Raw genomic sequence first — 21,156 nt, 5'->3', positions numbered from 1 at the left:
TAGGCCCCACATGTCATGTCCCCTGTCAATGTAATGTCCCCCAGGGGGGTGAAAGAAAATGGAGAGGGGGGGGGCTGTCAAAACTCCATGTCCACACGTCTCACTGGTTACCACCTGCAGCTTGCATCATATACGCCAGTCTAAATGACTGCAACATGCGTATTATCGCCTGTGCCAGCTGGTGTCACGTTATCAGCCTCCGAGTCTCTAGCCAGTAAATATGTCGTGTATAGTCCCCAGAAGTTCTTGGGTCTGCACCTGGGAGGGAGCAATTCACTGAAATACTCAGTTTTTGTACTGCAATAAAGCATGTTATGCGACCACTGTGTCATGGTGGGTAAGGGGCCCCTCGACCAGCACATTGCAACCCGCCATTTAGCGATAAGAAGACCCATATCTACCAGCCTACACACCGCTTTGGGGAGTTGCTTGGAATACCCTAAAAGAGCCAGGGCTGGGTCTGGGGGTAGCTCTGTATCTACTATTTTCCCTAGTTCCTGGAAGATTGATTCCCAAAATGTATACACCCCCGGGCACTGCCACGCTAGATGTATAAAATCCGCAGGTACTGCTCTGCTCGCCTTCTTCTGTAGGAGGTGCTTGTGTAGTACGATTGTTCTAATATAGAAAGTTCTGGGCAGTGCTTTTACAGATGGATGGATGATATCCTTTATTGTAGTTGGTGCACATATGGTACGCCTTATAAAGTTGTTTTTGGAAAGGTGGTATTCATAGAAGAGAGATAGCTATGCTGTGTTTTACTGGTGTTTAGAATATCAGCAACAAAAATACTGTGGGACAAAATATTGTGTCAAGAATATTGAGGACAAAAATATTTTGAAGGTAAGTCTCTACAGGTAGGTTTTTGCTATATCTAACTTCACATATATGTACCATGACAATATATATATCTTCAAGGTACGTAGATGTGGAGTTAAGAATAGGAAATCTTTACTTACCTATTTACACTTACTTTCTCGATATTTTGTTCCTCGATATTTTTGACACAATATTCTGTCTACAATATATTTTTGTTTCCGATATTCTGTCAGTGATCTGTTTCACTGCAAACAGTATTGTGAGGTGCAATCCTTTTTTAAGTGCAGCCATTGCTGAGGTAAGCCCTATACTTAGTGGTGGCCAGCACGGATCTGAGGTGGCAGGGCGAGGATGTAAGGGGGTGTAAAAAAAGAAAAAGACACTTTCTTCCTCACTGCTCTCTCCCACGTCGTCTCTACTCTGTGTTGGCTGAACAGGAAGCAGCTAGGCTCCCCTGCGCCAATCACAACACTGAAATGCAGTGTTGTGATTGGTGTGAGCATGGTAGATCGGCGCTCAGACAGGGACTGGTGGCCTGGACATGTTCCTCACCCAGGCTGTAATGCAGCCTGGGCGGTGAACATGCTAAGTGCGCATGACTGTTTTGCCGGCCCGAGACGGCTGGCCAAATCGTCATGCACACTTCAGTGTGCCCACCACTCTTCCCATGCCCTGCGAGCAGAGCAGCCCCACCCGCCCCCAAGCTGCTGCAGCAGGAACAAATGAAATGATAATAACATCGTTATTATAATTTTATTTTTCCTTTCTTTCACTGCTGCAAAGCAGTGGGGCGATGCTCCTCCATCTTAGCAGAGGAGCCACCACTGCCTATACTTCACGTGCAAACAATGTTGTGCGAAATACTGTGTTGTCCAGGAAAGTCAGTGCTGGGTAGGGATGCTGACGTAGTACAATGGATGTATTACCTCAGTTTTGTCAGGTGCTATACCTATCGTACAGGCAGTTCTGGCCGTGCTGCTCTTATACCTCAGACACTGCTGGGGTGGGTATTGTTTCTTCACTTTGGGTACTATTGTGCAGCATGCTGCACATCCAATGCTGACAGTGGTGGGGAAGACGCTAGGATACTTGTGAAATTAATGCTGAGACTTACTTCCGACAGGCAAGTCCAGGTAGTGTCTTAGGGCCATTAAGGTAAATGAATAAGTAAATAAATAAACACAATATTAAAGTTAAATGAAAATAGGATAAACTTTGTCCCTTCAATCTTTGTTCTTAGGCTCCAAGGAATCAGCCACACCCTCTGAGCTCAAAGGAGGACTGTATGGAGAGCGCACCGGATGATGAGGTGCGCGTGCTTGAGGTAAGGGGGCGACTTTGAGATTTACACATGGGGAGGAGATCATTTTTAAGGCTTTTGACAGTAGGTAAATTAACTAATACATAGTAAATACCAAAATATTGATCTAATGCCATGCAATAATTATAAGCCAATGCAACAGTAAAGCAACTCCTGTGTTTGTGGTCCTATCATTTCGCGACTTCATTTCATTTAATGTTCCCCAGCCCTGTGAAAGAAAGAATGAAGAATGTCCCTCCTTTAACAACTACCTAAGGAGGCAAATTCCCCTTTTGAGTAGACACTGGTCATGGCTGCTTTGCCAAGGATTGCACTCTAGAGCTGGATAATTTGGCAACAAAGTGAGAAACAGAAGGTTGCATGTCTTAATTGTACTGCCTGTACGTCCTCAACTTTACTATGTCCAACCTTGAATTCAGTTCTTTTTTATTTTAATATTGCACACATCTCAATCGAACACAGCTACTCGCCTACGACCCTGGGTCCGGCAGCATGTCCTTGTGATCAGTTATACACAGTTAATAAGCCAACAACCCTGCGGGCCGGCAGCGATCGTATGTCATAGGTTACAAAACAAAAAAAAACAAAAAATCCCCAAACTCAGCCCTTGTCGGTAAAAGGATGAACAGAGATATGTAAAGAATGTAAAGTCGCTCAGATATTGATGTAGAGTGTGGTGAGTTGCCAAACCTGTATGTGGACATAGGCCCCACATGTCATGTCCCCTGTCAATGTAATGTCCCCCCAGGGGGGTGAAAGAAAATGGCGAGGGGGAGGGGGAGGGGGCTGTCAAAACTCCATGTCCACACGTCTCACTGGTTACCACCTGCAGTTTGCATCATATAACCCAGTCTAAATGACTGCAACATGCGTATTATCGCCTGTGCCAGTTGGTGTCACGTTATCAGCCTCCGAGTCTCTAGCAAGTAAATATGTCATGTATAGTCCCCAGAAGTTTTTGGGTCTGCACCTGGGAGGGAGCAATTCACTGAAATACTCAGTTTGTGTACTGCAATAAAGCATGTTATGCGACCACTGTGTCATGGTGGGTAAGGGGCCCCTCGACCAGCACATTGCAACCCGCCGTTTAGCGATAAGAAGACCCATATCTACCAGCCTACGCACCGCTTTGGGAAGTTGCTTGGAATACCCTAAAGGAGCCAGGGCTGGGTCTGGGGGTAGCTCTGTATCTACTATTTTTCCTAGTTCCTGGAAGATTGATTCCCAAAATGTATACACCCCCGGGCACTGCCACGCTAGATGTATAAAATCCGCAGGTACTGCTCTGCTCGCCTTCTTCTGTAGGAGGTGCTTGTGTAGTACGATTGTTCTAATATAGAAAGCTCTGGGCAGTGCTTTTACAGATGGATGGATGATATCCTTTATTGTAGTTGGTGCACATATGGTACGCCTTCTAAAGTTGTTTTTGGAAAGGTGGTATTCATGGAAGAGAGATAGCTATGCTGTGTTTTACTGGTGTTTAGAATATCAGAAACAAAAATACTGTGGGACAAAATGTTGTGTCAAGAATATTGAGGATAAACATATTTTGAAGGTAAGTCTCTACAGGTAGGTTTTTGCTATATATAACTTCACATATATGTACCATGACAATATATATATCTTCAAGGTACGTAGATATGGAGTTAAGAATAGGAAATCTTTACTTACCTATTTACACTTACTTTCTCAATATTTTGTTCCTCGATATTTTTGACACAATATTCTGTCTACACTATATTTTTGTTTCCGATATCCTGTCACTGATCTGTTTCACTGCAAACAGTATTGTGAGGTGCAATCCTTTTTTAAGTGCAGCCATTGCTGAGGTAAGCCCTATACTTAGTGGTGGCCAGCACGGATCTGAGGTGGCAGGGCGAGGATGTAAGGAGGTGTAAAAAAAGAAAAAGATACTTTCTCCCTCACTGCTCTCTCCCACGTCGTCTCTACTCTGTGTTGGCTGAACAGGAAGCAGCTAGGCTCCCCTGCGCCAATCACAACACTGAAATGCAGTGTTCTGATTGGTGTGAGCACGGTAGATCGGCGCTCAGACAGGGACTGGGTGCCTGGGCATGTTCCTCACCCAGGCTGTAATGCAGCCTGGGTGGAGAACATGCTAAGTGCGCATGACTGTTTGGCCGGCCCGAGACGGCTGGCCAAATCGTCATGCACACTTCAGTGTGCCCACCACTCCTCTCATGCCCTGCGAGCAGAGCAGCCCCACCCGCCCCCATGCTGCTGCAGCAGGAACAAATGAAATGATAATAACATCAAGTTATTATCATTTTATTTTTCCTTTCTTTCACTGCTGCAACGCAGTGGGGCGATGCTCCTCCATCTTAGCAGAGGAGCCACCACTGCCTATACTTCATGTGCAAACAATGTGGTGGGAAATACTGTGTTGTCCAGGAAAGTCAGTGCTGGGTAGGGATGCTGACGTAGTACAATGGATGTATTACCTCAGTTTTGTCAGGTGCTATACCTATCGTACAGGCAGTTCTGGCCGTGCTGCTCTTATACCTCAGACACTGCTGGGGTGGGTGTTGTTTTTTCACTTTGGGTACTATTGTGCAGCATGCTGCACATCCAATGCTGACAGAGGTGGGGAAGACGCTAGGATACTTGTGAAATTAATGCTGAGACTTACTTCCGACAGGCAAGTCCAGGTAGTGTCTTTGGGCCATTAAGATAAATGAATAAGTAAAAATATAAACACAATATTAAAGTTAAATGAAAATTGGATAAACTTTGTCCCTTCAATCTTTGTTCTTAGGCTCCAAGGAATCAGCCACACCCTCTGAGCTCAAAGGAGGACTGTATGGAGAGTGCACCAGATGATGAGGTGCGCGTGCTTGAGGTAAGGGGGCGACTTTGAGATTTACACATGGGGAGGAGATCATGTTTAAGGCTTTTGACAGTAGGTAAATTAACTAATACATAGTAAATACCAAAATATTGATCTAATGCCAAGCAATAATTATAAGCCAATGCAACAGTAAAGCAACTCCTGTGTTTGTGGTCCTATCATTTCGCGACTTCATTTCATTTAATGTTCCCCAGGGCTGTGAAAGAAAGAATGAAGAATGTCCCTCCTTTAACAACTACCTAAGGAGGCAAATTCCCCTTTTGAGCAGACACTGGTCATGGCTGCTTTGCCAAGGTTTGCACTCTAGAGCTGGATAATTTGGCAACAAAGTGAGAAACAGAAGGTTGCATGTCTTAATTGTACTGCCTGTACGTCCTCAACTTTACTATGTCCAACCTTGAATTCAGTTCTTTTTTTATTTTCTTATTGCACACATCTCAATCGAACACAGCTACTCGCCTACAACCCTGGGTCCGGCAGCATGTCCTTGTGATCAGTTATACACAGCTAATAAGCCAACGACCAAGCGGGCAGGCAGCGATCGTATGTCATAGGTTACAAAACAAAAAAAACAAAAAATCCCCAAACTCAGACCTTGTCGGTAAAAGGATGAACAGTGATATGTAAAGAATGTAAAGTCGCTCAGATATTGATGTACAGTGTGGTGAGTTGCCAAACCTGTATGTGGACATTGGCCCCACATGTCATGTCCCTTGTCAATGCAATGTTCCCCCAGGGGGGTGAAAGGAAATGGGGAGGGGGAGGGGGGGGGCTGTCAAAACTTCATGTCCACACGTCTCACTGGTTACCACCTGCAGCTTGCATCATATACCCCAGTCTAAATGACTGCAACATGCGTTTTGTCGCCTGTGCCAGCTGGTGTCACGTTATCAGCCTCCGAGTCTCTAGCAAGTAAATATGTCGTGTATACTCCCCAGAAGTTTTTGGGTCTGCACCTGGGAGGGAGCAATTCACTGAAATACTCAGTTTGTGTACTGCAATAAAGCATGTTATGCGACCACTGTGTCATGGTGGGTAAGGGGCCCCTCGACCAGCACATTGCAACCGGCCGTTTAGCGATAAGAAGACCCATATCTACCAGCCTACGCACCGCTTTGGGAAGTTGCTTGGAATACCCTAAAGGAGCCTGGGCTGGGTCTGGGGGTAGCTCTGTTTCTACTATTTTCCCTAGCTCCTGGAAGATTGATTCCCAAAATGTATACACCCCCGGGCACTGCCACGCTAGATGTATAAAATCCGCAGGTACTGCTCTGCTCGCCTTCCTCTGTAGGAGGTGCTTGTGTAGTACGATTGTTCTAATATAGAAAGTTCTGGGCAGTGCTTTTACAGATGGATAGATGATATCCTTTATTGTAGTTGGTGCACATATGGTACGCCTTATAAAGTTGTTTTTGGAAAGGTGGTATTCATGGAAGAGAGATAGCTATGCTGTGTTTTACTGGTGTTTAGAATATCGGAAACAAAAATACTGTGGGACAAAATGTTGTGTCAAGAATATTGAGGACAAAAATATTTTGAATGTAAGTCTCTACAGGTAGGTTTTTGCTATATATAACTTAACATATATGTACCATGACAATATATATATCTTCAAGGTACGTAGATGTGGAGTTAAGAATACGAAATCTTTACTTACCTATTTACACTTACTTTCTCGATATTTTGTTCCCCGATATTTTTGACACAATATTCTGTCTACACTATATTTTTGTTTCCGATATTCTGTTGGTGATCTGTTTCACTGCAAACAGTATTGTGAGGTGCAATCCTTTTTTAAGTGCTGCCATTGCTGAGGTAAGCCCTATACTTAGTGGTGGCCAGCACGGATCCGAGGTGGCAGGGCGAGGATGTAAGGGGGTGTAAAAAAAGAAAAAGACACTTTCTTCCTCACTGCTCTCTCCCACGTCGTCTCTACTCTGTGTTGGCTGAACAGGAAGCAGCTAGGCTCCCCTGCGCCAATCACAACACTGAAATGCAGTGTTGTGATTGGTGTGAGCATGGTAGATCGGCGCTCAGACAGGGACTGGGGACCTGGGCATGTTCCTCACCCAGGCTGTAATGCAGCCTAGCTGGAGAACATGCTAAGTGCGTATGACTGTTTGGCCGGCCCGAGACGGCTGGCCAAATCGTCATGCACACTTCAGTGTGCCCACCACTCCTCCCATGCCCTGCGAGCAGAGCAGCCCCACCCGCCCCCAAGCGCTGCAGCAGGAACAAATGAAATGATAATAACATCGTTATTATAATTTTATTTTTCCTTTCTTTCACTGCTGCAAAGCAGTGGGGCGATGCTCCTCCATCTTAGCAGAGGAGCCACCACTGCCTATACTTCACGTGCAAACAATGTTGTGGGAAATACTGTGTTGTCCAGGAAAGTCAGTGCTGGGTAGGGATGCTGACGTAGTACAATGGATGTATTACCTCAGTTTTGTCAGGTGCTATACCTATCGTACAGGCAGTTCTGGCCATGCTGCTCTTATACCTCAACACTGCTGGGGTGGGTGTTGTTTCTTCACCTTGGGTACTATTGTGCAGCATGCTGCACATCCAATGCTGACAGTGGTGGGGAAGACGCTAGGATACTTGTGAAATTAATGCTGAGTCTTACTTCCGACAGGCAAGTCCAGGTAGTGTCTTAGGGCCGTTAAGATAAATGAATAAGTAAATAAATAAACACAATATTAAAGTTAAATGAAAATTGAATAAACTTTGTCCCTTCAATCTTTGTTCTTAGGCTCCAAGGAATCAGCCACACCCTCTGAGCTCAAAGGAGGACTGTATGGAGAGCGCACCGGATGATGAGGTGCGCGTGCTTGAGGTAAGGGGGCAACTTTAAGATTTACACATGGGGAGGAGATCATTTTTAAGGCTTTTGACAGTAGGTAAATTAACTAATACATAGTAAATACCAAAATATTGATCTAATGCCATGCAATAATTATAAGCCAATGCAACAGTAAAGCAACTCCTGTGTTTGTGGTCCTATCATTTCGCGACTTCATTTCATTTAATGTTCCCCAGCCCTGTGAAAGAAAGAATGAAGAATGTCCCTCCTTTAACAACTCAAATTCCCCTTTTGAGCAGACACTGGTCATGGCTGCTTTGCCAAGGATTGCACTCTAGAGCTGGATAATTTGGCAACAAAGTGAGAAAAAGAGGGTTGCATGTCTTAATTGTACTGCCTGTACGTCCTCAACTTTACTATGTCCAACCTTTAATTCAGTTATTTTTTTATTTTTTTTATTGCACACATCTCAATCGAACACAGCTACTCGCCTACAACCCTGGGTCCGGCAGCATGGCCTTGTGATCAGTTATACACAGCTAATAAGCCAACAACCCAGCGGGCAGGCAGCGATCGTATGTCATAGGTTACAAAACAAAAAAACAAAAAAATCCCCAAATCCAGCCCTTGTCGGTAAAAGGATGAACAGTGATATGTAAAGAATGTAAAGTCGCTCAGATATTGATGTACAGTGTGGTGAGTTGCCAAACCTGTATGTGGACATAGGCCCCACATGTCATGTCCCCTGTCAATGTAATGTCCCCCCAGGGGGGTGAAAGAAAATGGGGAGGGGGAGGGAGGGGCTGTCAAAACTCCATGTCCACACGTCTCAATGGTTACCACCTGCAGCTTGCATCATATACCCCAGTCTAAATGACTGCAACATGCGTATTGTCGCCTGTGTCAGCTGGTGTCACGTTATCAGCCTCCGAGTCTCTAGCAAGTAAATATGTTGTGTATAGTCCCCAGAAGTTCTTGGGTCTGCACCTGGGAGGGAGCAATTCACTGAAATACTCAGTTTGTGTACTGCAGTAAAGCATGTCATGCGACCACTGTGTCATGGTGGGTAAGGGGCCCCTTGACCAGCACATTGCAACCCACCGTTTAGCGATAAGAAGACCCATATCTACCAGCCTACGCACCGCTTTGGGAAGTTGCTTGGAATACCCTAAAAGGGCCAGGGCTGGGTCTGGGGGTAGCTCTGTATCTACTGTTTTCCCTAGTTCCTGGAAGATTGATTCCCAAAATGTATACACCCCCGGGCACTGCCACGCTAGATGTATAAAATCCGCAGGTACTGCTCTGCTCGCCTTCTTCTGTAGGAGGTGCTTGTGTGCTCTTATACCTCAGACACTGCTGGGGTGGGTATTTTTTTTTCACTTTCGGTACTATTGTGCAGCATGCTGCACATCAAATGCTGACAGTGGTAGGGAAGACGCTAGGATACTTGTGAAATTAATGCTGAGACTTCCGACAGGCAAGTCCAGGTAGTGTCTTAGGGCCATTAAGATAAATGAATAAGTAAATAAATAAACACAATATTAAAGTTAAATGAAAATAGGATAAACTTTGTCCCTTCAATCTTTGTTCTTAGGCTCCAAGGAATCAGCCACACCCTCTGAGCTCAAAGGAGGACTGTATGGAGAGCGCACCGGATGATGAGGTGCGCATGCTAGAGGTAAGGGGGCGACTTTGAGATTTACACATGGGGAGGAGATAATTTTTAAGGCTTTTGACAGTAGGTAAATTAACTAATACATAGTAAATACCAAAATATTGATCTAATGCCATGCAATAATTATAAGCCAATGCAACAGTACAGCAGCTCCTGTGTTTGTGGTCCTATCATTTCGCGACTTCATTTCATTTAATGTTCCCCAGCCCTGTGAAAGAAAGAATGAGGAATGTCCCTCCTTTAACAACTACCTAAGGAGGCAAATTCCCCTTTTGAGCAGACACTGGTCATGGCTGCTTTGCCAAGGATTGCACTCTAGAGCTGGAAAAATAAATTACAAAAGGGGGCTGGGTAGGGACACCCTGCGTCCCCCAAAGCTCCATGGGGGGGTACCCAGAGGGACTACCCCTGGGGCCACAGTGCCAAACAAACAGCAATTTAAGCCACAATCCCACGGGACTCACCTGGGCTCACAGGGATAAAAAACAAAATGGCAGCAGGCCTGCAGTCCTTAGTTATAGGCCTTGGGGAGCCGACCCCCAGGGACATTTCATAATGGGAGGGGGCACGAAGCCCCCGCTACCCAGTCTTTAAAGTCCCCAGGAAGCCCACCATGGGCTGATTGTTTAAATAAAGGGGAGGGGGGCCACATGGCCCCCCCTCCCTAAGCCATAATAGGCCCCGGGGAGCCCACTGCCAGGTCCGAAAGTTACAAAAAAGGGGAGCCCACTGCCAGGGTCGAAAGTTACAAAAAAGGGGAGGGGTGCCATGCATAAAGGAAGGGGGCAATGTGCCACCCCACCCAGAGCCTCTAATTGCCACGGTGTCCAAATCCCCGGGCCGTCTCACATGCTTTGTCCTGGGGAGCAGCTTTCCTGCCCGCACTGGCAGGGAAAGTTGTGTTTGCACCTGCCTGGTGGTAGCATTTTCTAAACTCTCGCCCAGTGGGAGCAAACACAGAGTCTGTTCCCAGTGGGCAGGAGCTTAAAAAATGCTCCTGCCATCTGGGAGCAGGCTTGAGATCTGTTTCCCTTCCCACACTGATGCAGGTAGGAAAGCAGATCAAAAAATTGCTCCCGCCCAGAGGGAGCAGCATAATTAGCTGCAGCATGCAGACAGCCAGCTAGGGCCGCTAGGTCCCTGGGGCTCCCGCCCGGCCCCCAACGCATTTATGGTGTGTGCCGTGGCTGGGCACCCACCAATATTAAACATAGGACACAGGGCATACGGTCCCTGGGCACAGAATAGGATCGGTTACAGAGGCTTCGCTGCCCCGCTCCCCATAATTTTCTTTTTTCAAAACATGGCCCGGGGGGAAGGGGTCCCCAAGGCCTTTTTAAGGCTCTGGGCGGAGGACCTCTCAGGCCTCTCCCCAAAATTCACAGATTGGGCCTGGGAATGGGTTCCCCGCTGCTGAAAACAGATTGGGAAGGGGGCCACACAGCCACCCTATCCTTTAAAAGAATATGTTCTTGGTGCCTTCTCGAGGGCCTTGATAAGGCTCGGGGTGGTATGCCGTGCAGCCCCCTTTCCCTTTTAACAATCAAAAAAAACTTTAAGCTATGCCAGTTTGGCCCGGCCCTTACACATTAGTAATATGCAATTGTGTTCCCGCCATTTTCCAGGCTGATTTCTCTACAGGTGCACGTTGAAAAACGATCTGAAATGCTTGATGAAGGTGAATGCATTGTTGATTAATTGGATCTCTTCTGTACTGACTGTCTAAGACAAGTGGGTTATATTCTGTTGCCTCTGGTCTGAAAGCAGAGCCACGGTTCTCCCTTTTAATTACTGCTTGCTATACAAAGGTGCTAAATCTCCTTCAAACTATGCAGGTTCGGCCCCGCCCCTTCCACATTAGTAGTGAGCAACGGTGCTGGCTCCGGATGGGTTGGCCTGAGGGCCTGTCCTCAGATCAGGCCCTGTTGCCAACCCCTGCTGTGCATGGCCAAAGACCGTGAACAGTGTGGGATTGACTGTTTGTGGAGGCCCTGCAGACAATCCCCCACCGTGCGCTGCGTGGTTGGCTTTACGTATGGTAATAAATTATTACTTTACGTAAAAAAAAACAATAGAAATTCACTGAGATTAAAGTAACGTTATAGTTAGGTGTGATAAAAAGATCTGTTTTTGGTTTACAAAACCTTAGAAATTCCCTGAAAAAAACAAAACTTAAAGTAACATTATAGTTAAGAGAATATGTCAGCGATAACATTAATGTTGTGAACTAAAAAAAAAAAACAGAAATTCACCAACTATATAACTTGCGCCCCCACCATGCACTGCTTATGACCTCACTTATCTGAAAGAGACAATTAGTTATGGATTCCTCACCTTAGAATTACCCACAGGCGTCAGACTGGATCCGGATAATTTGTTCCTTCAGCAGTACCTCTGCGCGTAGATAGGTGTCGTCGGTCGACTCTGCGTTCCTCGTTGGCGTCATGGTCGCTAGAATGACGTTGCGTTATCTACTTAGACGCCGCCGTTGTGCGCTGACATTTCTTTCTTTTTCTGCGCCAACCATCGCAGATCCGGAGAGAGTGGTACCTCGAGTAACTTTTTTACTCCATTTTTGGTGACACCTTTTTTGAGTCGATCGACTCCTGGTGTACGGAGGGATGTCACGTCGGACCGGCTTCAAGGCTTGTGACTCCTGTCACAAATTGATGTTGGTCACGGACCCGCACCTCGTGTGCCTTTGGTGCCTGGAGCGCGACCACGATTCAAAGTCTGACAGTCTGCTCTGTGCCGTTCGAAGTCCCAGTCGAGAGGGAGATCGCTGGACTGGTCACGGTGCCACCACCACCATTCATCATCAAAGTCTTCGTCTTTGGGTAAGTCGAAGCACAAGAAGAAGGTGAAGAAGCATCGTCGCTAGTTGCGTTCTCCCCGTCCGTCGGCCGACGCGACGCGAGAAGCAGAAGGTAGTAGTCCGGCTCGGCCCGCGGAACCTGTTGAGTCGACTCCAGCCTTCCCTCCCTTTCCAGGAGCCGGAGCGACCCCTGCCCAACTTCGAAGCTTTTACGGAGCTGTGCATTCCATCTTTGGGCAGCCCGATTCCGCTGGTGCGCCTTCGGGCCCCGCAGACTCAGTTGGGGGCTCTAGGCCTTCTATTTCTGCAGGTTCATCTCCGGCACCTCAGGACCCCCAAGGATGCAGGCCTGGATCTGGATCAGCACCGGTCGACCTCGTGACACCTCCTCCGGCGCCGAATCCAGTGACGACACCCCGCCGCCTCTGATGCTGGTTGTGTACCCACCCGGCATCAGCCCCGGCCTCCCCCTCGATGAGGACACGGAGCCGGACCAATGTCGCCTGACTTCAGGACTGGCGCCGACCAGTACTTTTGTACCCCTGTTCTCTCCTGATGTTTTCTACCACCCTGAGTGGCTACCAGGAGAGGGTGAGGAGGACTGGGAGGGGTCTGTGGACCCTCTTGCAGACCAGTTAGAGGAACCGGACTCGGACTGTAGAGAGGAGTTGGGTGACGCCAGTGGTCTGGTCACCTCTCCAGACTTTGGCATGCTTTCTCCCCCTAACATGGCTACGGAGGAGGGTGCATCTTACGCAGTGGTGTTGCGAGGCCTTAAACCTTGAGCTTCCTACAGTGGCAGTCAGGAATAACCTCCTGACCGAGCCTCTTCGGAGCCCTTGCTGCCGTTCAATGAGGCCCTTACGGACATCCTTTTGGGCACTTGGTCCAAGCCCAACACTGGGCCTCCTGTGGAGAGGATGATTGCCACCGCGGGGTCCTGGGCAGCCCCATTTTGTGCTCTTCCCATCCTACACAAGAGACTGGTGGTATTGATCATAGGGAAGGCACCATAGGATATATTCACTATATGTATGTTTATATATCATATATTTATACGGTGCTAAAAGGAGGAGAGAACCACCTACCTCCCCTAATTCTGCAGCCTAAGCTACAACTCAAGTATTTGTCCAGTCCCTAGAACACGTAAAAGTTCAAGAAGTACCAAAATTGACAGCAGTAGCTAAGTGGTATAGGTGGAAAGCGTACTCGTGGAAGCCGGCGTGAGGGGTGATGGACGATTCCGTTAAGAATTTAGATGTTTCGGCAGCCATATACTGGAGAGTGAGCGTCGATATTTGGGACCCAACTACAGTCATTTACCCACGCCGGAGTATCTAGTGGGTTGGAAATATCACCACACATTAATAAATACAAATTGAAGACGATTGAGCCTTGAAAAAGTCGCGTGTATATGTAACAGAAGCGACGAAACACGTGTTGGCCCTCGACCTGTCACAGAACTCACACATGAGAAGAATCTACGTAAAGAATAAAAGATTTTAATTTTGACTTGTATATATGCTTGTGTTGACATACTTAGCTACTTCTGTCAATTTCGGTACTTCATGAACTTTTACATGTGCTAGGGACTGTGCAAATACTCTTCCCATCCTACCCCTGAGAGCTTGGTAGTCCTAGCCTCAACGTCCAAAGGCGCATTCCCTAACGCACCACCTGATAGTTAATCCAAGAAGCTGGACCACTTTTGGGAAGAAGATGTGTTCTTCCTCCAGCATGGGACTGTGGTCGGTGAACACCGCATGTCTATTGGGCCGTTACTCTCACTCGCTGTGGGACACGGTTGCGCAGGTGCTACTGAGCCTCATGGCCTTCTGCATCTTGCTGGTGGACTATGCCAGGTGGCATATGCGGGCTCTGCAGTGGGACCTGAAGTTCCAGTGGGCACAGCATCAGGGAATCTTTCCGATTGCGTCCAGATCTCGGAGGACACTGCACCCCAATTGCAGTGGTGGCTAACGAACCGGGATTGGACCAACAGCAGATCCCTCTTCATTCCCCAACCAGAGTTCACAGTGGTGACGGATGCATCACTGCTGGGGTGGGTCAGCCACATGGGAGAGGTGAAGATCAGATGTCCCTGGTCTCTGGCGGAGTCCGGGCTCCACATCAACCTTCTGGAGCTTCGGGCGAATCATCTTGCACTAAAGTCATTCCTTCCCTCTGTCCGGGGAAGAGTAGTGCACGTGTTCATTGACAACACCACCGTCATGTGGTACTGCAACAAACAGGATGGGGTGCGGTCGTGGACCCTATGTCAAGAGGCTCTCCGCCTTTGGACATGGCTGGAAACATCAGGGCATATTCCTGGTGGTTCAACACCTGGCAGGTTCTCTGAACGCTAGGGTGGACGAACTCAGCCGCAGGTGCACGATGGATCACGAATGGCGTCTTCACTCAGAGGTGGTGCAAGGTCTCTTTCAGCCGTGGGGAGAGCCTTGCTTAGACCTATTCGCCACCGAAGAGAACGAGCAATGTCAGCAGTTCTGCGCATTCGCATATCCAAGGCAGCACTCGCTAGGCAACGCTTTTCGTCGCGAGTGGAGTTGCGGTCTTCTATACGCTTTCCGCCTATACCACTTCTGCTCAGAGTGCTGAAGAAGATCAAGCACGACCGGGCCCAAGTCATTCTTGTGGCTCTGGATTGGGCATGAAGAGTATGGTATCCCAAGCTGTTACGCATGGCCATCGATCCTCCGATCAGACTGCCTCTTCGGAAGAATCTTTTGTCACAGCAGCAGGGGACTGTCCTCCACCCGAACCTGTCCAGCCTCCACTTCCTTGCATGGAGATTGAGCGGCTACAGTTGACAGCTTTCGACCTTCCTCGCGAAGTCTGTAATGTTATCTTGGCGGCCAGGCGGCACTCAACGAAAATGGTATATGCCTGTAGATGGAACAAATTTGTGGCATGGTGTGCAGCAAAGGCTGTGGATCCCCTTTCTGCACCACTTTCAGAGGTTCTCCTCTACATTATTTCTTTGGCCCAGCAGCGCTCTGCTTTGGGCACTCTCAAAGGCTATCTTTCGGCCATTTCGGCCTTACTTCGGCTGCTTGACCAGCCTTCTCTTTTCAAGTCCCCCATTGTGTAAATCGCTTCCTTAAAGGCATTACGCATTTGTTTCCTCCAACTCCTTTTCTGATGCCCCAGTGAGACTTGAACCTGGTTCTTACTTATCTGATGTGCGCTCCTTTCGAGCCGCTACATAACTGTCCTCTCAGACATTTAACCCTTAAAACTGCCTTTATGGTTGCCATCCCCTCTGCTCGAAGGGTGAGTGAGCTGCAAGCCCTTTCTTCTAAGCCTCCGTTCCTGGCTATTCATCCGGACAAAGTTGTCCTCTGCACTAGGTCTTCTTTCCTTCCCAAAGTGTCTACCTCTTTCCATATAGGTCAGACCATCACTTTGCCCACCTTCTTTCTGCCTCCGCACCCTTCTAAAGATGAAGAGTGGCTCCACCGTCTGGATCCAAAACGTGCGCTTTCGTTCTGTCTGGATCCCACAAAACAATTCCGCGTGGATGACCACCTCTTTGTTAGTTATGTGGGAGCCAAGAACGGTTGGGCCGTCCAAAAACAAAGCATCTCCCGATGGGTCGTTCTTTGCATCAAAATCTGCTATTCCTTAGGAAAAAGGGAACCTCCAGTGGGGTTGCGTGCCCATTCCACCAGGGCGATGGCGGCCACTACTGCTTTTGGATGTGATGTCCCCCTTCTTGACATTTGCCAGGCAGCTACATGGGCTTCACGGCACACGTTTACCAAACGCTACTGCCTGGACAGCCAAGTCCGGAGAGACTGCTTCTTCGGCCATTCGGTTTTCCAGGACTTTCTGGTGTGAACTTGGTTCGCAGACCCATCACCAGAAGTTGGTATTGCTGGGTTATCTATTCTAAGGTGAGGAATCCATAACTAATTGTCTCTTTCAGATGAACAAGTTACTTACCTTAGGTAACGATATATCTGTAAGAGACATAGATTAGTTATGGATTCCTCACTGCCCCACCCATCCTCCCCGTTCTGCGAACTGACTTCTAGGGTAAGGGACTCCTTTTCAGGGCTCTTGTTTTTGTGCACCAGTGATCAGTGTTTCGAATGGCTCTGCGTTTCTGGGATGGAATGTAAGACACCATGACGTCATTCCAGCGACCACGACGCCAAGGATGAACACGGAGTTGACCGACGCCACCTATCGACACACAGAGGTTCTGCTGAAGGAAAAAATTCTCTGGATCCAGTCTGATGCCTGGGGGTAATTCTAAGGTGAGGAATCCATAACTTATCTATGTCTCCCATAGATATATTGTTACCGAAGGTAAGTAACTTGTTCATTACATCACTGATGACATCATATATGACATCACTGATGACATCTCAAATTACATCATTTATGACTTCATTGATAACATCACTGATGACATCATTCAATTATTGTGTTAGTTTGTTTTATAGTTTACATAATGGCAGGTAGCTACCTTATTTAGTTTCTACCTAATTTTGTGCAGCCTGTGGCCAGCTAACGGGTGTAAGTTTTACAAAACACATGCACTTCTGATACATCATAGGTGTGTAGAGATATTGAAACATCATAAATCTTTGTATTGAAGAGTAACTCTATGTGCAGATTACAGTTGACGGCGTGTGTCCAGTATGTTCTAGTCACGTTTTTTGGTTCTGCAGAAATGTTTCCTACAGGGAGTAGATACTAAGGGCCATATGTAGGAAGCCTAATACCGGTCGGTAACGGGCGATTTTTGGTAAAAATCCCGTTACCGACCGGTATTTAGGCTTTTGGTATGTAGGGGGCACATTTCAGGATTCGGTAATTTACCGAATCGGTAAAATTACCGAATCGGTAATTTCACCGATTCGGTAAATACCGAATCCTGAAATGATATGTAGGGGGAGTGTGTGGTAGGTGTGGGGATTCGTTATTTACCACCAACTAAAAGTTGGTGGTAAATGACGATTAGCTGTAAAAAAAAGCATTTTTGCGCACTTTGAAGTGTGCAATGTGGCAGACATACATGCCCTTAGGGCATGTATGTGTGCCACATGTGCACACATGCACGAATCAGGGGTGCAACAGGGTGTCAATGTGACACCCTGCCACCCATGATGATGCCTCCCCCATTACCGAATCGGTATTTACCGATTCGGTAATGGCAACTGGCTTCCCATTCATTCCTATGGGCCTCCAGGCCCATAGGAATGAATGGGAAGCCAGTTGCCATTACCGAATCGGTAAATACCGATTCTAAAATACCGACACTTACCGATTCAGTAATATTTTACCTACATTACATTTACCGATTCATAAATACCGAATCGGTAAAATTCGGTATTTAAGAATCGGTAAATGTAATTTACCTACATATGGCCCTAAGTATTGTAAGCAGCCTTGCTTCTCAACATGACAATTTCTACATTACATAGAAGACTGTGTTCACCAGGTAATAACCTACGCACATGGGCTTCTTTTGCATCAGAAGATGGGCCATCTATAAAGTTTATGAATTGTATCCTGTTTGAGTATGTTGAAGCTGGAAGGACTCACAATGCCTATGTCTGGGGTAGAGATAGGGTTAAGATAGTTTCTGTTAGTCAAACCAAGTCTACTGTGGTTGAAACAATTAAACCTCAAATGTCATTGTGTGCTTGGGTACAGAGAGAGTATTTTAAGGAGGCATTTTAAAGAAAAAGTGATGAAATCTTTGTTGAAACAGGGTATGTTACTGATGGAGGGGAACCAGAGTTGAAGGTCCTGTAGTTCTTGGGCTCTTAGGCACAGGAATAGTTGGAGGGAGAGAATATGAAGTGACAGTGCGGGTTGCAGAAAGCGCCTTCAACGGAGGAGGACAGCCTTGTGTACAACAAAGTGAGGGCAAGCAAGGTGGGTGCAGTTCAGGCGCTGATGAGATTACCTACTTTGTACCTTCGATACACCTACTATGCACATCGGATATATGGTTGCGTAGCTGCCTCAATTTTTTTGATCTAATTCCTTCCAAAAAGACTAGACTGCTTGATCAATTCTAAACAAAATGGCTTCCGCAGTAAACACAAAAAAAGACAGTGAAAAAAATTACTTTATAAAAACAGAAAAAAGCATTATAAATGAAAAATGTCCCCAACTTAATTAAAACAAGTTTTATAAGTGTACCACTCAGACAATAAAAACAGTAATACCTGACAAAGTACCAATAGGCAAACAATAGAAGCAAAGTGAAAGGTGAAGCAAGGACTCTCTGAGAGGCAAACGCACAGCTTCCTCCATTTATATCTAGTTCCCCCCATAAAGACTAGACTGTTCGATCTGCGCTAGGCAACCTGACTACTGCAGTAAACACAAAAGAAAAACTGTGCACAAAATTTTCCCTAAATACAGAAGAAAGACTTTGTAATAAAACAAAGTTGCCCACAGATTAATTAAGGCAAGTGTTTCACACACACAATAAATGCATTGATATCTGGCAAAGTAGCAATGTGCAAATAAAAGCAGCAAAGTGAAAGGTAGCAGCAAGGACTCTCAGAGGGCTCTCCTTGTATGTATTTAGTGCTTCTTTAGGAAGGCCTTATAGTGGACTCTTTAAAAAGTGATTGATCAGCCTTTTTGACTCCACTATATTTCCCTTACCAAAGTCCTTTGTTTAAATCACCTAGTGTGAGTAGGTTTATTAAAGGTTTAACCCTCGTTCCCTCACAAACCTATTTTGATGTCACAGTGGGACCTTAACTTGGACTTGGCATTCCTCATGTGTATTCCTTTCATGCCTATGCATAATTTCTGCTGCATCTCCTGACCTTGAAGACTGTCATCCTCATTGTGATTATGTCACCTCCTTGCATGAGAGACCTTTGCTTTCGGTGCAACCACCCTACACCACCATTTTTCCAGACAAGTTGGTGATAGGGACTCGAGCAGCCTTCTTACCAAAATTCGTGACTTCTTTCCACACTGGGCAATTGATCACTCTAAAAATATTCTTTGCACCCCCTCACTCCTCAAAAGAGATGCTCCATCGGTTGGACCCTACAATTTCTTTGAGTGTTTATATTTATCAAATCAAGGACCATTGAGTAGACAACCAACTTTTCTGTTTTTTTCTGAAGCAAAGAAAGGAAAGGCTGTGTATAAAAGGAACCTGTCAAGGTGCATAGTCCTCTGAATGAAGAACTGCTATGAACTGGCCAAGAAGAAGCCCCCGGAACATCTGACAGCCCATTCCACCAGGACTAAGGCTGCTAACACTGTGCCTATCCTGGCTATCTGTGAAGCTGTGCTATGGGTGTCGGTGCATACATTCACAAAGCACTATTGCAACAAGGAGTATTAGCCCACAGACTGTCTTTGTGATAGTGCATGAGAGTGGATTCTGTCTTCTCTTTATGATTCCTGAGTTATTTACATCCTTTCTAAATTCTGTCATTTCTTTATTACGGCAGGTTCATCCGGTGCAGTAAATGATACTAAACAAATCATAAACTTAGCAGATAGGTTTTAGGCTATTGTCTACGGGGGCATCACCTCCAAAATGGAGAAACAGAGCAATGTGAGTAGCTCTCAACATTCCCTCATGAAAGTAGGATTAGGACCCTACTACATAATTGTCTCCACTCAAAGCAAATGATGATTGCAGCTTGGAGACAAGTCAGAAAGAACCCCATGACCAAACTGTTTTCACTCTGTAAATTAAGAAGTATTGTAAAGGTCCAAGTCCACTGCCTGCATCCCACTACTTAGAACACATTTTAGAGAAATCAGGGGATCACCAGCTAATAAGGTTTCATGTTGGATTAGAGAAGTCCGGCAGTTGAAAGATTGGTTTTTAGTTAGCGCTGGTTTTGTTCCTAAAATAGTGCAATGGGAGGTTCTAACATTTCGGTTAGGATGTAACACAATGTATAACAAAACCTGATTCCTGTAAAAGGATTCAAACAAATTACTGTTTTTGTATATGTAGAGACTTTTAAAAATGTAGAAACATTAATTTGATAGTGGACTGTCGATTAATACTAAGCAAAAGTAAGATGTTTATAAAGCGTTTGTTCTTGATTCGGGGGAGAACATGGCGTCTGCTACCTGAGCAGCCGCTTGCATCCGGAGCACCTATCCTATGCCTAGCATGTAACTCTACCTGGCGCCTTCTGCTGTGAAGTCTTCCGAAGCATTCTGTCAGGAAGTCACTGGTACGAATGAGGGAGAACCAGACGGAAAAGACTATATTCCGCCTTATGTTTTCCCCCTCCTTTATTTACAGCCCTTAAGGAGTGACGCCACAGATGTACCCGTCAGTATAGCGAGAGATCCAGAGAAAGACTGTGGGCCCTTTAAAGAGAACACGGCTACCACCCACGTGGTTGGTCACGTGGGGAAAGAGGAGGCCTCTTATCCGGAAGAGGAAGATCGAAAGGCGAACGAGGAGCAGGGGACGCCGGTGAGACAAGGGAGCGGCAGAGAGGCGATATCAACGGGAGACGTATGCTCGACGTGGAGCAGCAAAGAAGACGGGGAAAGGACAAGCATCACACCGACGAAGGAAGACGACGTCCAGCCATTGCCGAGTAACGCCGAAGAGTCCTGCCATGGCCCCGGAGGATCGTGGCTCACACAGGTGCGTGGGCGCTTACGTGTATACTGGAAGAAAGGAGGGGGAAGTCAGGAAAAATAGGGAGGGCAGCGGGGAAGCGCGTTGAGCAGAGGCATGATCTCAACCTGAAGGCATCTTCCTCACTGTTTGCTCCCATCACGATTCACTCTCCCCCCCTTTTTGCTGTCTATGTTGTTTTTGTTGTTATTTGGGCTCCACAACATTCTCATGTCACAATACTGT

At 46.5% G+C, this 21,156-nt stretch overlaps 1 protein-coding gene across 1 annotated transcript in view; it reads left to right on the top strand.

Moving 5' to 3' along the window:
* The window catches only part of LOC146796999 (uncharacterized), a 233,198-nt gene that overhangs the window by 139,403 nt on the left and 72,639 nt on the right, over positions 1–21,156 (top strand). The window contains exons 16-20 of the mRNA XM_085629585.1: positions 2,060–2,143; positions 4,914–4,997; positions 7,762–7,845; positions 9,407–9,490; positions 20,584–20,937. Of these exons, the coding sequence (XP_085485711.1) occupies positions 2,060–2,143; positions 4,914–4,997; positions 7,762–7,845; positions 9,407–9,490; positions 20,584–20,937 (690 nt within the window). The remainder of the gene's footprint in view (positions 1–2,059; positions 2,144–4,913; positions 4,998–7,761; positions 7,846–9,406; positions 9,491–20,583; positions 20,938–21,156) is intronic.

Source organism: Triturus cristatus, chromosome 10 (assembly GCF_964204655.1).
Source record: "Triturus cristatus chromosome 10, aTriCri1.1, whole genome shotgun sequence".
Taxonomy (NCBI): Eukaryota; Metazoa; Chordata; class Amphibia; order Caudata; family Salamandridae; genus Triturus; species Triturus cristatus.
This window is presented reverse-complemented; position numbering and strand designations above follow the sequence as displayed.